The sequence below is a fragment of the Pseudonaja textilis genome, chromosome Z (genome assembly GCF_049901715.1).
Source record: "Pseudonaja textilis isolate UNSWEBS1 chromosome Z, rPseTex1.2, whole genome shotgun sequence".
NCBI classification, from domain to species: domain Eukaryota; kingdom Metazoa; phylum Chordata; class Lepidosauria; order Squamata; family Elapidae; genus Pseudonaja; species Pseudonaja textilis.
In genome coordinates, this window is record NC_142008.1 from 8467611 (window position 1) to 8484584 (window position 16974).

The 16974-nt window shown below is 42.8% G+C and overlaps 1 protein-coding gene across 3 annotated transcripts in view; it reads right to left on the bottom strand.

Moving 5' to 3' along the window:
* Positions 1–16974, bottom strand: part of CNPY1 (canopy FGF signaling regulator 1) — a 71484-nt gene that overhangs the window by 23478 nt on the left and 31032 nt on the right. For 2 of the 3 annotated variants that reach the window (XM_087916906.1, XM_026718323.2), the window contains exon 3: positions 11354–11469. The exons of the other annotated variant lie outside the window; for it this stretch is intronic. In XM_087916906.1, the coding sequence (XP_087773032.1) occupies positions 11354–11469 (116 nt within the window). The remainder of the gene's footprint in view (positions 1–11353; positions 11470–16974) is intronic. 3 annotated transcript variants of the gene reach the window in all.

The window sequence follows — 16974 nt, forward strand, 5'->3', positions numbered from 1 at the left end:
ATCATTATCCTTCATAAACAGTTGGTTTCAGATGTATTTGCTCTGCAATTTTTTTCACATCCCATGTGGGAATGGAGTTTACAAATTAGGAAGGAGAAATAAGTTCTAGCATATTTCAGAATACAAGAGAGGCTGTTTGTTACAGTTCAGGTTGAATTATTCTGCATTGGTTTTGTCTGGTATCTCATTACAGTCAGATGTTGTCAGGTGTGTCTGCTCTGCTTTTTGGGAGAGATTTTTTAAAAATCAGTGCTTGCTTGTGATGAATCAGCAGCTGAGGTTTTCTCTGTTGATGGCCTTTAAAATATTAGAATGATTTAGATGCAAAAATCTGAATATTCATAGGCAACTAAAACATATTGGCAGGACATTCTGGACCACCAAATCATTTGAAGATCGGTGTCACTTAGTTTATTATCAATTACTGTAATTGCATTTTCAAAATTTCTTTTTATGCAAAATGGCATGACATGTAGACAGATTCTTCAAATTACAGACCAGATGAATGCATGGATTCTGCAAATATCCATCATTCTTAGCTCTTCCGGCCAATTACCAAGGGACTGTGAGTTCTAGTCCTGCCTTAGGTATGAAAACCAACTGGTGAGTTTGGCCCAGTCACTTTCTCTCAGCTCAATCCACATTACAGGGTTGCTGTTATGAAGAAAATAAAAAAAGGAAGGGGCATTAGGTACACTCACTGCTATCAGTTATTTATAAAGTAATAAAGATGGTATAACAACCCAATACCAATAGTCATTGAGCCCAACATTTCTGTTGCTAAGCAAGACAATTATTAAGTGAGTTTTGCCCCATTTTATGACTGTTTTTGCCACAGTTGTTAAGTGAATCATTGCAATTGTTAAGTGAATCATGTGGTCATTACACAAACCTAGCTTCTCCCATTGACTTTGCTTGTTGGGAGCCAGCTGGGAAGATTACAAATTTTGATTCTGGGATACCGCAATTGTCATAAATTTATGCCAGTTGCCAAGCACTCGAATTTTGACTACATGACCATGGAGATACTGCAATGGTCACAGATGTAAAAACCAGTCATCAGTGACTTTTTTCAGTGCCACATCCACTTATTAAACAAATGGTTGCAAGTTGGGGACTTCCTGTAAATAATAAAACAAACAAACAAACAAACAAACAAACAAAGAAATGTCTAATAAATAAAATAAAGATGTGAACAAAATACATTTATTAAATAGTTTTTCCCTTTTAATTTTGCTAAAAATTAATCTTTTTGTTTGGCCAGCATACAAGTCTGGCAATAAAAATAAATGTGAAAGTAGACAGTTCAAGTCTTAAAAAAAAAAAAACCGTTCAAGAAATCTGGTCAGAATGAAGTCTGCTCATGCCTCACTGATATAGATTGTGTTTTAGATCAATCCCCCATACCCCTAATTATGAATTGGCTGAATAGCCTGAATTTGGAGATAAGGAGATAAAAATAAATCATTTTCTGCCACTAGTGGGAAGCAGTGGATGGTCCTTGACCTTGATGGCATTGTGATGCCCTCCGATTTTCTCAACATTAGAAGACTCCTGAGAACCCTGATCGTTAGCATGGCTGGGCAAATTGCCATGAATTTATTTTTAGCAGGTGTTTGATGCGTTTTGGCAGGAGAAGAGAAAAGAGGGATGAAAAATGCATTAAAAACAAAAGGTACCACGCATATTTTACAAGAACATTTTACAAGGAAGATACCTTCTTAAAACAAAGCTGTCTGTCTGAAAAGAGGCTGAACCCTAGTCTGCAATTTAAAATAGACTGCCAGATATGGAAAAAGTTTAAAAATGAAGAAATCTGGCTAGCGCAAGGTAGAGCAGTAGCCAAAGGAATGTTCTAAGTGATCAATACTCAGATCTATAGATAAAATTTCGGGCAGCGTATAGTTGAACCTGAACTTTGATCAGAGCAATAGGGTATCCCACATTTGTCCTCAGCATTTCCCATGGCTTTCCTTCTCCTTTTCTTTCCCAGGTTCATTGTGATGTTCTTGCAAGACGGAGAGAGGAGAAGGAAAGCAGAGGAGAACGGGAGTTGCCTCTCAACACCAATCCCCAGCAAGGCTAATAGCAAACGAGTGAAGAGCTGTCACTCAGTAACATCTGGTGAGCTGCAAACTCTCCAGCTGTGCAGGAGATGAAAATAGGCTTTGAATGCAGAAATATCTAAATTCAACCCTCAGGTAACAGATGAGAAGAAAGAAATGATATATTGAATCCTATAGAGTCACCACCAGTCTCAAAAGATCAGATTTAAACAGCATGGTGCCCTCCAAAGTTGTGGGTCCACCTTCTATCCAACATAGCCAACTATAAACTAATTGAGAATTGCAAAAAAAACAATCAGCTTAGGATCAGATTGGAGAAAAAAACCTGGACGAAATGGATCAATATCCCGAAGGTAGCAATCATAAACGGCTGATGAGCTTAGACTTGTAGAAAGTAATTTATTGAATTGCCACTGTATTCACCTCTCCCTGCTAGTAGTTCTCATGTAACAACCATTCATTTACCAACTGTTCAAAGTGACAATGACATTGAAAATAGTGAGTTATAAGGTAAGTCGTGCTAGTCGTTTCCAGCTCTAGGGGGCAGTGCTCATCTCCATTATAAAGCCAAAGAGCCAGCACTGCCTAAAGACATCTCCGTGGTCATGTGGCTGGCATGACTAAATGCCAAAGGCGCACAGAACACTGTTACCTTCCCACCAAAGTGGTCCCTATTTTTCTACTTGCATTTCTACATGCTTTCGAACTGCTAGGTTGGCAGAAGCTGGGACAAGTAATGGGAGCTCACTCAGTTATGTGGCTCTAGGGATTCGAACCACTAAACTGCCGACCTGATCAACAAGCTCAGCGTCTTAGCCTCTGAGCCACCATGTCCTTGGAGCCATTGCATGCTGTGACTTATAACTGGTCCATATACTGATGATTCTTGCAGCATACCTAAGGTCATGTGATTATAATTCAGCCACTTGGCAACTGGCATGTACCGTGTTTCTGCAACAATACGGCCTCCACCAATAGGAAGCCCCACCATGTTTTATTGGCATAAAATCAAATTAAGCCCCTCCCCCCAAATTAAGGCCCATATTAACCATGCGAAATGGGGGGGGAATGGCGGGGGGGGGGGCTTGCCGTTAGGAAGTTTTGTTGCATGCCTGGATATGGTACTTTTGTTGCATGCCTGGATATGGTGCTGCCTGTGTTGGTGGGGCACTTCATATCGGGAGACCTTCCGCCACCATTGTTTTCCCTTCTCCCTTGCTGCCGCGGCGTTAGAGCAATGCCGTGGCGTTTGGCGCAGCCACGTGTGGCCAGTCAGGGCTCCTCCCTGCAACTGGAGCCCTGCAGAGACACTTGGCTTCAGGCGCTCCTGTCACCGCCTTCCTTTTACCTTCGAAGGTAAAGTGAATTATTTTAAAAACAACACCCTACTACAACAAAGCCTCCCCTGCCCAAGAGGGCAGCCCAACCCCACGTGGGGAGGCAAATCTCCCAGGGCCGCAGTGCAGGATCAGCCCACCTTGGGAGAAGCACCCAGCCGCCATCCCTGCCTGCTCCTGCTCTGGCGCGGCCCTGGCAGATGAGCGGAGGGTCCGGTGGGGAGGCACTCGCTGCCTTGGTGAGAGCTCTGCCGCTGGGAAGGAGGGCCTGCCTGTCAGCTGCGCTGGGCGCCCCAGGCGAAGCTCTTTGTGCTCTGCCCGGCGCCAGGCAGGGATGGCAGCTGGGCGCTTCTCCCGAGGTGGGCCGATCCTGTGCTGTGGCCCCAGGAAATTCGCCTCCCCATGTGGGGCTGGGCTGCCCTCTCGGGCAGGGGAGGCTTTGTTGTAGTAGGGTGCCTTTTTTAAAATAATTCTCTTTACCTTCGAAGGCAAAGGGAAGGTGGCGACAGGAGCGCCTGAAGCCAAGTGTCTCCGCAGGGCTCTGGTTGCAGGGAGGAGCCCTGGCTGGCCATATGTGGCTGCGCCAAACACTGCAGCATTGCTCTAACGCCATGGCAGCAAGGGAGAAGGGAAAGCAATGGTAGCGGAAGGTCTCCCGAACATCCAAGCTGTCGTCGCCCTTCCACCCGAGGATGCAGGGGGGGAATTAAGTCACCCCTGAAAAGGTGGCCTAGTCGTTTTTGGGGGGTCAAAAAAAAAATAAGGCCTGGCCTTATTTTGTGAGAAACACGGTACTTACCATGGTGCAGCTTCCTGGAGTCATGTGATCACCATTTCTGTGATCTTCCCAACTGGTTTCTAGCAAGGAAACCCAATGGCAGAAGCTAGATTTGCTTAAGAACCCTGGGATTCACTTAGCAACTGCAATGATTTGCTTAATGACCATGGCAAAACAGGTCATAAAATCAGGTGCAACCCACTTAACAACTGCCTGCTTAGCAATGTAAATTTGGGTCTCAATAATGTTCGTAAATCAAGGATTATCTGTAGTATAAACTTTCTATTACGGCTTGAAGTATAGGGCTGAAAGAGACTTGCAGTTCCACAGTGGCACAGTGAACTCACCTTCCTAGATGGGCTGTAACTTTATCTCCATACTAGAAACTAAAGCCCTAATTCGGGAACAGTTTTGAGAATAAATAGGACAATCATTTATTCTAAAACCAGTCCATAAGACTAGAAATGCCTTGGGTGCATTTCTCTCTACCATCTATCGCCAGCCTGCCTATCTGCAAGGCTATTGATTTACCTACCTATCTGTTTATCTATCTATGGCGAGTGTGTTCTCTTGGGAAGGAAATGAAGAAAATGTACTAATCCAGCAACTTAACTTAACCACAGCGATGAGCAAGCAGGTTAGGAGAATTTAAATCCAAGTAGTGGGTTACTTTTTTTAGAGACTTGAACCAACCCTTTTTGGTTGGAACCTTCATTTGTCAGAGACTCCATATACAGAGTCAGATGCGACCATGGATTCATTCTGTTTCTTTACCCAGAGGAGCATTTGCTGACCGAACCTTCAATGGAAAGAAATATATCTGAACTAAGGGAGGGATGTGTATCAGATGTGGCATTCAGCAGGTTCTGACCAGTTCTGGACAACCGGTAGCGGAAATTTTGAGTAGTTCGGAGAACCGGCAAATACCACCTCTCACTTTTACAGTATCCTTCCCCTGCCACTCCCACCAAGCCTCGCTCACAGAACAGCAGGTAGTAAAAAATTTGAATCCCACCACTGATGTGTATGCGCCAGAAATTGGAAGGGAATCTGTGTGCTTATGTGTCAGAGGCAATACTTCTATAGCAAGGTTATTGGCAGTCAGAGATGAAACAAACTGAAGACCAATTCAGGGACAAAGGCATCTTCTGTAAAATAAGAAAATATTACAGGAATATCTTTAACTATGTCAGCCTCTCAGAAACCTACTGTCCTTAGGAAACAATATTGTGCTTTGTGCTGACATTTGCAAATTGCCCATCAGTGATAATGTGGAAACATAACTTCTTTGTGGTGGCCCCTTTTTTGGAAAAAAACCATCTCTTTAGTAATACAGTCTGCACAAGATGCTTTGTACATCTTTGTACATTTAAGATGCTTTTTACACCTTGAAAACAAATGCTTTTACATTGGTTTTCGTTCATTATGAGCCTCAGTGACACAGTCGTTAGAGTGTAGAACTGCAAGCTACTCCCACTGCAATTTGGCAGATCGAATCCCACCAGGCTCAAGGTTGACTCAGCCTTCCCTCCTTCCGAGGTGGGTAAAATGAGGAGCCAGATTGTTGGAGGCAAGAGGCTGACTCTGTAAACTGCTTTGAGAGGGCTATAAAAGCACTGGGAAGTGGTATATAAGTCTAAGTGCTATTGCTATCATCTTTTAATAATTGCTTGTACATTGAACAGTCAGTCCTCGACTTATGACTTAGTTGAGCCTGAAATTAAGGTCATAAATACAATATACAAACACTTATTAAGCACATCACCCGATGTCTGTGCCTGGTTTTATGATTATTATTTTTTGCAATGGTTGTTGAGTAAACAATATGGTCGTTAAATAAACATGGCAATCATTATGTGAATCTATTATACCAGTGGATTTTATTTTTGTGGAAACCAGATATACAACAGTAAATGTGATAAACCAGGAAAAAAAATGTCAAAAATCAAAGTCAGGTGACCGCTGGACACTGCAAATGGCCATAAATGTGAGCTTCATCCCAATTGCAATCACATGACTGCTGAGAGGGGGTGCAAATGTCAGAACTACAAACTTGAGTCATAATTACCTAGGGGGGGATCTATCATAATTATGATCAGTCACTGTGACTGGTCATTAAGCAAGGACTACCCGTATGGATCAGGTGTGTAGGGTGTGTACTTTCTTTACTTTTCAAAGATTTGATTGTAACCCTGCTTTGGTATATATTTCTATTGCAACTTTAATAATATTTTTTTAATTAAAAATGGTACAGGTTATCCTTATGTTTACAGCTGAGGCCAACATTCCTGTTGCTAAGCAACAGCTTAAATGAATTTTGCCTAATTTCATGACATTTCTTGCCACCGTTGTTAAGCGAATCACTACAATTGTTAAGTGAACCTGAATTCCCCGTTGACTTTGCTTTTCAAAAAGTCACCAAAGGTGATCACAGGACCTCAGGACACTGCAACCCTTATAAATACATGCCAGTTGCCAACCAGAGATGGCATTCAGGAGGTTCTGACCAGTTCTGGTGAACTGGAAGCTGAAATTTTGAGTAGTTTGGAGAACTGGCAAATACCACCTATGACTGGCCCCGCCCCCATCTATTCTCTGCCCCCCCATTGAATCCCAGCTGATTGGCTGGGTCTTCTTTGGTTGCCCTGCACAGGAGAACAGAGCTGGAAAGCAGGTTAGTGGGATGGGGAGGGAATGGGGATTTTGCAGTAACCTTCTCCCAGGAGTGGGGTGGAAATGGAGATTTTGCAGTATCCTTTCCTGCCAAGCCCAGCAAGCCACGTCCACCAAGCCATGCCCACAGAACCGGTAGTAAAAATGTTTGAATCCCACTACTGTTGGCAACCATCCGAATTCTGAATCATGTGACAGTGGGGATGTTACAGTGAAGAATGATCACATAAGTCACTTTTTTCAGTGCCATTGTAACTTCAAATGGTCCCTAAACAAATGATTGTAAGTTGAGGACTACCAGTACATAAATACTTCTAGCAAATAAGGAAAGGATCGGTATTTATATGTTGATTGCAGAAGTTTAGAAGAAAGAGCCCCGGTGGACAGAAGAATTGGAAGAAGTTCGCTTATATAAGTTTGGGCCTCCTGAGATTTTCTGCTCCAAACATCTCCTCCATATGCTGTCTTTAGATATTGTAGTGGCAAGAAAAGTCCTGTAGATGGCAGTAGCAGCAGCAAACTGCACTACAGTTCCTAAACGGGCCTCTTCCCCTTATGTCACTCTCAGGCTGGTAAGTCCCCAACTAATTATATAACATTGTCCTTATCAACCAGATGATACAGAGTTGTTACGAGCAGGCATATGATTCCACCTTCTAAGATCATTATTATTCCCAAGGATTAATTAAAAGTTTCACCAATGCTGCATCTATTCTCCAAACGTAACCAATCCAAATGCTGTATCTATGTTGCCTTTGCCTTCTTGTGTAAAAACCTATAAAAGGAATAAACACTACGTAGGTAATCAGACATCTTGGCACTCTGCACAATGACTGGTCTTTGATCACCACAAGATATGTTTAGGCTGGGGCAAAGGTTGCCCAGCCATAATCTTCTGCTTCCTATTTGTAACTGTGTGAGCTTGTATTCCCAGGTCCTTTCTCTCTGGTTACTCACCGCTCCCCGTTGGGTGCCTAACTATTTCTCTGAATGGTTTGAAATGTTTAGATAATTCTGTCACAAGAGTTATTTGATTGTTTTACTTCTGGTGTTAAATTGGCCTGGTGACCAGTGGTGGGATTCAAAAAGTTTTACCACCGGTGGCTTAGCGGGCACTGTTCTGCTTATTATTCTCTGGATGGTATAAAGCAGACAGATTAACTCCACAAAACATCCATAACAAACTCTTTTTTATTGGTTCATCAGGTATCCTCATAACTCACATTTGTGACGAAGTTCTTCTGAATGTCCAATCCCTTGCATATCTATCTTGTAGTGTAGGAAGATAATAAGGTCTCAACCCCCTTGATGATTGAAGAAGCCGCATGGTAATGGCTTCAGGCAAGAGTGAGGGAGACTGACCCACCAAGGGTCACTATAGTGACCAATCAGGATTACATATGTGGTCACGTGACATGGACTACATTTCCCAGGATACCTTTAACTACATTTACTACATTCTCTACATTTACTACATACATTTAACTGCATTCCCTTAAGGGGACAGCTCACAATTCCTAAGTAACTATCCCAAATCCCATTAACTCTAAACTGTCTGGACAGCACAGGCGTGCTTTGCGCCTGTGCACACACTTTTTGTGCGCGTGAGCACCAAACACGCGCTTTGCACAGGCGCAGAGGCATTCCAACTCACTTCCTGCAAGCATGCACTCTCGTGGTTGCTTCAGCAGCTGCCGCATGGCACTCTTCTGTGCCGTGCAAAGCAGCTGCGCTTCAAAAGCAGAGGATAAAGGTGAGTATGGGAGCCCAGGTGGGTAGGTGGGCCCAACAGCAGAGCGGTGGAGAGAACTGGTTCGGTCTCCGCTGCTCATCGCTGCTACCGGCTCGGCAGTACCAGGCCAAACTGGTAGAATGCCACCATTGCTGGCAACCATCTTAGAATGGAGAATGTGAAATCTAGTCCTGTGTTAGGCCTGAAAGCCAGCTGGATGACCTTTTAAAATTTAATTTAATCCTCCCTTTATTATTTTTATAAATAACTCAAGGTGGCAAACATATCAACACACCTTCTACCTCCTATGAATTTATGGTTTCTCCATTTTCTAGCCTGGTGCTTTAACCACTGGACTAAACTGGATCTCTAAATAATTTTGGGCCTATCACCAGGAGAGTGTTAGGCATACGGTTGTGTGGGGTTTTTAAATTATTTTTTCCTCTATCTTTATTATTATTATTTATAGGGATGGCAAACATAGCCAACACGCCTTCTTTCTCCTATGTTCCCCACAACAACCCTGTGAAGTGAGTTGGACTGAGAAAGAGCCACTGGCCCAAAGTCACCCAGCCGACTTTCATGGCTAAGGCAGGACTCAAACTCACAGACTCTAGCTGGATGCCTATCCATACTTCAAGGTAGTTCCCTGAGAATGAGCTCCAGTCCAAAAAGCTCGGAAGACTACTGGTTCCAGTAACCGACCCAGATTAGATCCTGCAACATTATCCTGCGGGATGTATATTTGCCTTCATTCATGGATGTGTTTGCCGCTTTGAGTTATTAATAAAAAATAATAATGGTGGGGTGAAAAAAAGGTAATAAATAAATAAAAATGTGTATCATTATTTATCTGGAGATATTTCTATATTGACCAGTTCCTAGAAAATGACAGAAATGTCTGAACATTTTTATTTTAAAGCATGCATTTCTGGAAATGTATGTTTACTGAAGTATATTATCTTAAAATGCTTCTTTTTAAACTCCATTTTTGAGTATAAAATTCAGACACAGAGAAATCTTGAAGAAGCTGCATGTCAGAAGCCACTTTTCAGTAGCATGCGTAACTTCTACACTCTCATTCACTGTTTTGCTTATGATTTGGGCAGATTTGCTTCCAGTCCCCTGTGTTTTCATCTTAAGGTAGAAGAATCCCATAGCTGACGCCCAGTCCCAGTTCTATTCTCTGAGACCAGAATAAACTGAAGAAATTACTGGACAATATGAGATGGCATAATCAGAGGAAGTAAGTAGATAACTCACACGAATGGGAGAAGATATTGAAAAGTTATCTGAGAGGTAATAATAATTGAAGTTTGTGCCTAATCAACCTACCTTGAGAGAACCTACCTTGAACTAAGGTGAAATTTCTGACAGTTAGAATAAATAATCAGTGGAAAAATTGTCTCCAGAAGTTATGGATGTTCCATCAAGGGAGGTTTTAAAGAAGACATTGGACAATCTGACAATTCCTGCTTGAGCAAGGGGTTGGAATAGAAGACCTCCAGGGTCTCTTCCAACTCAGTTATTCTGTTATTTTATTACATCTTCATTTCTTAGATACTCTTTTTTGTTCTGATGGACCCATATTAGGATGGATAAAGGGTCTGGAGACTAAATTGCATGATGAGCAGTTGAAGAAAGTAGGTATGTTTAGCCCAATGAAAAGAAGGATTGGGGTGACATCGGGTGGGATTCTACCAGTTTGCACTTATTCGCTAGAACCAGTTGTTAACATTCTAAGCAGTTTGGAGAACCGTTAGAAGAAATTACTGGCCTAATCCTGCAAGGAAGGCAGGAAGGAAACATTCTGGTGTTGCTTATTGAAACTGCCTCTCCATTAACCCTTATTACATTCTTGGCAGGACTAGACTTCCTGTCTCAGGAATTTCTCTGGAGTTTTTTCCCCCCTCCTTTGCTAGTACTTTACTTGTGTGGAGTGACCATTCAAAGTTACAATAGCACTGAAAAAAGGGAATTATGACCATTTTTCACACTTACGACTGTTGCAGCATCCCCCAGTCATGAGAGGCCAGGCGAGGAGATGTGTGCCTCGATGTGAGTGATATTGAGTTGGCCACGCCCAGCCAATAACATGTCCACCAAGCCATGCCCACCCAGTCACATGACCAACAAGCCATGCCCACCACCTAAGCCACGCCCACAGAACTGGTTGTTAAAAAATTTGAATCCCACCCCTAGGTGACATGATAGCACTCTTCCAATATCAGAGGACCTGCCATAGAGAAGAGGGAGTCGACTTATTCTCCAAAGGACCAGAGGGTAGAACAAACAGCAATGGGGGAAAGCTCATTAAATAGATATCCAACCTAGGATCGCTTGCTTTCCACAGTTGTGGGTACTCCATCCCTGGAAGTTTTCAAACATAGACTGGACTGGGATAGTATAAAGACTCCTGCCTCGAACAGAGGGTTAGACTAGATAATCTCCATGGTTCCTTCCAGCCCTATGATTCTATGTTCTGATTCTATAGCACAATTTGTCAATGCAACAAGAACTCCATCCTCAACATTTTTTAAAAGTCCCCATCCAAAAAAATTTTTTAAAAGCCCCCGGAAAAAAGAAAAAAAATCTCAATTTCAAGCTTAGAGATGATTTTAAGTCCCAGAGGAAAATGAAGCAATTTAGTGGCTGCTGGCCTAACGCAGCAAAGGTTAGAAGATTAAAAGACCAACTGCTGCTTGGGTAAGTGGTTGATAATTGCACACCCTAGCAATTACTCTGCTTGGTCTCCTGTCTGTCTTACCTTTTTTTTCCCTCGTGTGCCATCAGGGTTGATTCGAAATGTCCCCGAATTTACAGTCCTTCTTGGTCCAATTTTCTTGATCTCATACTCCAACTCATCAGCAAGAGCCTTACATGCTGTAGAGTACAAAGGAAAAGAAGTACGGAGAGACATCCTCTTTCCAAAAAAATCCCGATAGAAAATACAACAGTCAGGGGAGGAAACTGACATGAATACTGAGAGAGCTGTTTGCAGCCAAAGTATATTCCAAAACATGAACTTACATAGCCATTCAAACATGTTGTCACCATAAAATATTAATATATAGCTGGGCCAGAACCTCACTGTAGCTTTTTTCTTCCTTCTGAGAATAATTCTTGGAAAGAAGATTTGGACATCACAGTGTCATGTGCAATGTTGATGGCACTGATGACAATAGCTATTTTATTCAGGTGGTGGTGGTGGTGGTAATTCTTGTACATTGATAGAAGCTACATTTTAAAGACTGTGTGATGACCCGGGGTGTGGCACAAAGACAACACAGCCAAATAAGCAAGAAGTGTCCCTTTAGTGCCTCCAACTTTGCCCCCAATGTCCAGCTGGAGAAAAAACTCTCCCAAGAACAGTCTTTAAAAAGAGGAAATTCACTCCGAAAACAAAGTGCATACAAACTGTAAATAGAAATCCACACAAACCACGCTGCAGTAATTAACTTGACAGGGCATGAGAAGGAATTGCAGACTCGAAAGCCCAGTAAAACACACACAGTTAGGAAGACGCCAGGAACCCAGATAAGCCTAGACGATACCAGATAATTCATGGTTTGCTCCCAACAACTACGTTGTGCGCAGCTTCCCTTTTTAAACACTGTGTTCCCAGCTGCAGCTAATGAAGGGAATCAGGGCTCTTTCCTCCCCCATAAGCCACGCAACTCATGTTGCTCCCTTCTCTGTTCCTCCCTGCTTGACCTAGGATGAAGAAGGGGTGGGTCTGGATCTTCCTCCAAATTCCCTCTCCCTTGCTCTACCTCTCCCCTGCTCTGCCCAGCTGGCCTTTGCCCTTCCCCAGTTTCTTCCATAGCCAATGGAGCCACACTCCCACTCCCTGTCAGTTGCTCGGCCTCCCCCTCCAAAACAGATTCCGACAGGGGCATGATAGACTGGTTGTACCTGAGATGGCACCATCTGGAGCCTCACCTGTGCTAAGCCAGGATATGTGGCTGCAGCTAAATGTTATCCCCTTGTTGTTTATTATCTCGGAAACAAAGTAAATATGTGTCCCAAAGAAATAATATTATGCTCATTCATAATTTGCTAAATTCTGAAATGTCTGAGGCAAACCAAATAAGAGGTTCAAAAGGGCAGTGTTGAGAAAGGCAAAGGAAAAATAGTTTTGTTTTTTTTAAAAAAGAAAGGAAGCAGTGCCAGAGCTGATAGGTCGTACAAAGATTGCAAGTGATGGTATTGGCGGTATTTATTTCAGTGTTTCCCAACCAGGCAACTTTGAGATGTGTGAACTTCAGCTCCCAGGATCCCTATAAATGACCATGATGGTGATGGAATGCTAGGATTTGAAGTCCAAAGTCTCAAAGCTGCCCTGGTTTATATACAAGTGGTCCTTATGAATGTTTATTCAGTAATTGTTCAAAATTATAACAGCACCGAATGAAGAGACTTCTGAACCGGGCTGAACCAGTAGCATACCACCCCTGGTTCTCATATGACCTGTGATGACCCGGGGCATGACACAAAAATAACTAAGTCAAAAAAATAGAAGAAAGTCCCTTTAATGCCTCCAATTTGGCACCAATGTCCAATTATCCTTGACAGGGTATCAAATTCTTAAAGAAAACAGTTTACGGAGGGAGTAAATGCAGTCCACACCCAAAGTAAAGTTAATTCAAAATAAACAAAACCCAACATAAACCACATTGAAGGAATTACTACGGCAGGCAAGGATGATTAATTGCAGACTTCTACCAGATAACGCAGCAACCACAGTTGTGAGGAAGCCAAAACACAGATAAGCTCCAACAAGAATGCACGCTTTGCTCCCAGCAACTTTGCCATGCACAATTTGTCCTTTTAACCAGTCCTCTCAGCGGCAGCCCATAAGGGGATCAGGGCCCCTTCCTCTCCCATAGACCACGCCACTCACTTTTCTCCCTTATCTGCTCCTCCCTGCATGCCCTAGGAGGAAGAGGGGATGGGCCTGGGTCTTTCTCTGAATGCCCATCCAGCCTGTGCCCTTCCCCAGTTTCCTCCACAACCACCAGAGCCACACTCCCACTCCCTGTCAGCTGTTCACCTCTCCCTCGGAGTCAAACTCCAACAGGGGCATGACATGACTGCACCTGATTTTTATGACCCTTTTTATGGCAGTTGTTAAGTGAACGTGGTGATTATTAGCAAACCCATTGCTTACTATGGGACATGTTTTACAAAAAAAAATTGAAAGTATGTGCCATAATATCATACAAGTACGGGATGCTGTAAATGTGGGTCAGTTTTGTATGTGGGTTGTAAGTAGCCTTTTCTGGCTCCTGGTTCAATTGTAATTTTGAATGGTTGCTAAGCAACCAGTCAAAAGTTGAGGAATCCCTATAATTTATGGAATTTATGTAACAGTGAAACCCATGTTTCACTGTTACAAACAAAAGGTACTTGGGAATTATGGTGGCAATGCTAGATAAAATGTGTGCATATCTCTCTCTCTCTCTCTCTCTCTCTCCCTCTGTGTGTGTGTACACATGTGTTCATTATAGAGATTGGCAAAACATAGGATGGACTACATGGCTGGGAATCAAACTGAAATGTTTCCTTTTGCTCTTTTGAATTCAAAACTCATTTACAGGCAGTCCATGACTTAAAACAGTTCATTTAGTGACTGTTCAAATTACAGAGGCACTGAAAAAAGGCACTGACCATTTTTCACCCTTATGACCATTGTAATATCCTCATGATCATGTGATCAAAACTTAGGCACTTGGCAACTGATTCACATTTATAGCAGTTGCAAGTGATCACCTTTTGCAACCTTCTGACCAGCAAAGTCAATGGGGAATCCAGATTTAGTAATGACCAAGTTACTAAGTTAACAATTGCAGGGATTCACTTAACAAGCATAGCAAGAAAAGTCATAAAATGGGGCAAAACTAACTTAACAAGTGTTTCTCTTAGCAACATAAATTTTCAACTGTAGTTGTAAGTCAAGGACTACCTGTATTCCCTTGGTTGCTTCATTTACTCTTTGGGCTTTATGTATGCTCAACTTCCAAAGACCTCAGAAATTGACATTCTTAGCCAATTAGGATTCATTGCGACTGTTTGAAAATAGTTTCAACCTGGTTCGTTAGCCAGTTTGGAGGATTAAACTGAATTATTTTTTTGAACCTGCTCTGATGTTTCGGAAATAGAGGGACATTGTTTGAAACGCTGTAGTTTTGCAGAACACATGGATGGCCTGTTTTTTACTGGGTGAAACTCTCACGTCTCCCATCCTTCAAGTGTTGGCTGTAACCTATAAATGCCTACATGGCATAAGGCCTGGTTACTTGAGGGACTGCCTGTCTCTCATAACATCTGTCCAGCAGATGTTTGATCCTGTACAGCTGATACACTCTGGGTTCCTTTGATTAAACAATGCTATCTATTGGGACCCCAAAAGCACACCTCCTTTGAAGCAGCACCTGCCCTCTGGAATGAGGTCCCCTGAGATATAAAAACCCCTGAAGACATTCCCCCCGGCCTTTGGCAAAGAAGACCCTTCCCTTCTTTGCTCTTGCCATCTTCTTTCCTCATCTATTCTTTATTATTTTCATTTATTAAGTTATATCATGTCTATTATTTTTTTATAAACACTTCAAGGAGGTGAACATGTCTAATACACCTTCTTCCTCCTATTTTCTCCACAGCAACAACCTTGAGAGATGGGATGAACTGAGACAGAGTGAGTGGCCCAAAGTCACCTAGTTGGCTTTCATGCCTAAGGCAGGACTAGGACTCACACTATCCTGGTGATTGATCTAAAGCCATGATGGCGAACCTATAGCATGCATGCCACAGGTGGCATGCAGAGCCATTCGTGTGGGCATGTGAGCACCTGGCAAGCTTACTTCATTGCACATGCATGTGCCTCACCTCTGATTTTTGGCCCGTTTGAGGCCTTTTTCAGCCTGCCAGAGGCTTGAGGGAAGCCTCTGCAGCCTTTGCAGGCTGAAAAATAGGCCCGTTTTGTCACTTCCTGTATTTCTGGAAATACTGGAAGTGATGAAACAGACCCATTTTTTGGCCTACAAAGGCCTGCAAGATATATATTTTAAAACAGTTGAATCACTGCTTGGCAGACAGAAAGTTTACCTTCACAATTAACATTTTTGCAATTTATTTGGCTTTTGAGGTTAAAGAGACTATTATTATTTTGTTCTAATACCAGTGTCAAGGCAGTTTTGGTACTCTTTTATTGATCATTTGGACAAGACACTGATTAGTTGATTGTGTTTTTAGCATTTTGAGGTAGTCAATCTAATTCACCGACAAAATAAAACAGAAGTATGAATACTAATCCTACTTTTACTATAGAATTACAATAAAAGAATCTTGCAAGTGAGAATATACCTCCCTACTCTCTGCCTTTATCTCATTTGATTTATTCATTAAACTTCAAAGGAACCCAGGGCTGTCTTGTCTGAGATTTGTACTCAGGTTACAGTTTCTCTTATCTAACCCATTGTTTTGGTTGTAGCTCTTCCTCCTTTTTTCTCAAGGTTATTCGTATAGCTCATTAGAGGTAGGTAAAAATGAAAGCAATTAGCTTTCAGATTCTTTGCAAGGGTTGAGGATGCGCTATATGTCCGGTGTCTCCAACTCTGAGGCCACAAGGGTGGCAACCAAGCAAAACTGAAACCATCCCTCCTCACACCTACTGCGTGGAAAAATTGTCTTCCACGAAACTGGGCCTTGGTGTCAAAAAAGTTGAGAACCGCTGTCCTAAATGTGAAGATATCAAGTAGAGAAATATTTTGAGCTGTTTCTCATAACCTTCCTCTGCCACGCCCACCAAGCCACACCATGCCCACCAAGCATGCCCACAGAACCAGCAGTAAAAAAAATTAGAATCCCACCACTGGTTCCAAGTAGGTATATTTTATCCAAAGGGTGTATAGGAAACACTCTAAGAAGGCAGAGCTGTCAAACTCGATCTCATTGAGGGCCGCATCAGGGTTGTGTTTGACCTCAGGGGGGCAGGGGATGGCGTAGGCAGCAGTGGTGAGATTCAATTTTTTTTACTACCGGTTCTGTGGGCGTGGCTTGGTGGGCGTGGCAGGGGAAGGATACTGTAAAATCTCCGGTCAAAGGTGGTATTTGCCAGTTCTCCAAATTACTCAAAATTTCCACTACCGGTTCTCCAGAACTGGTCAAAACCTGCTGAATATCACCTCTGAGAGGCAGGGGGTGTGGCCCGCTTGATGTCACTCATTAAGCATCAGTTTTCAGTCGTGAGAGCCTCTTGCAGCCCTCTTCCAGGGAAAATGGAGCCCAGGTGGGTAGGTGGACTTGTGCTCAGCTAGCCCCGGGCTCCGTTTTTTGGCCGCGATGGCCTCCTGCAGCCCTCTGGCAGTGAAAACAGAGCTCAGGGAGGGG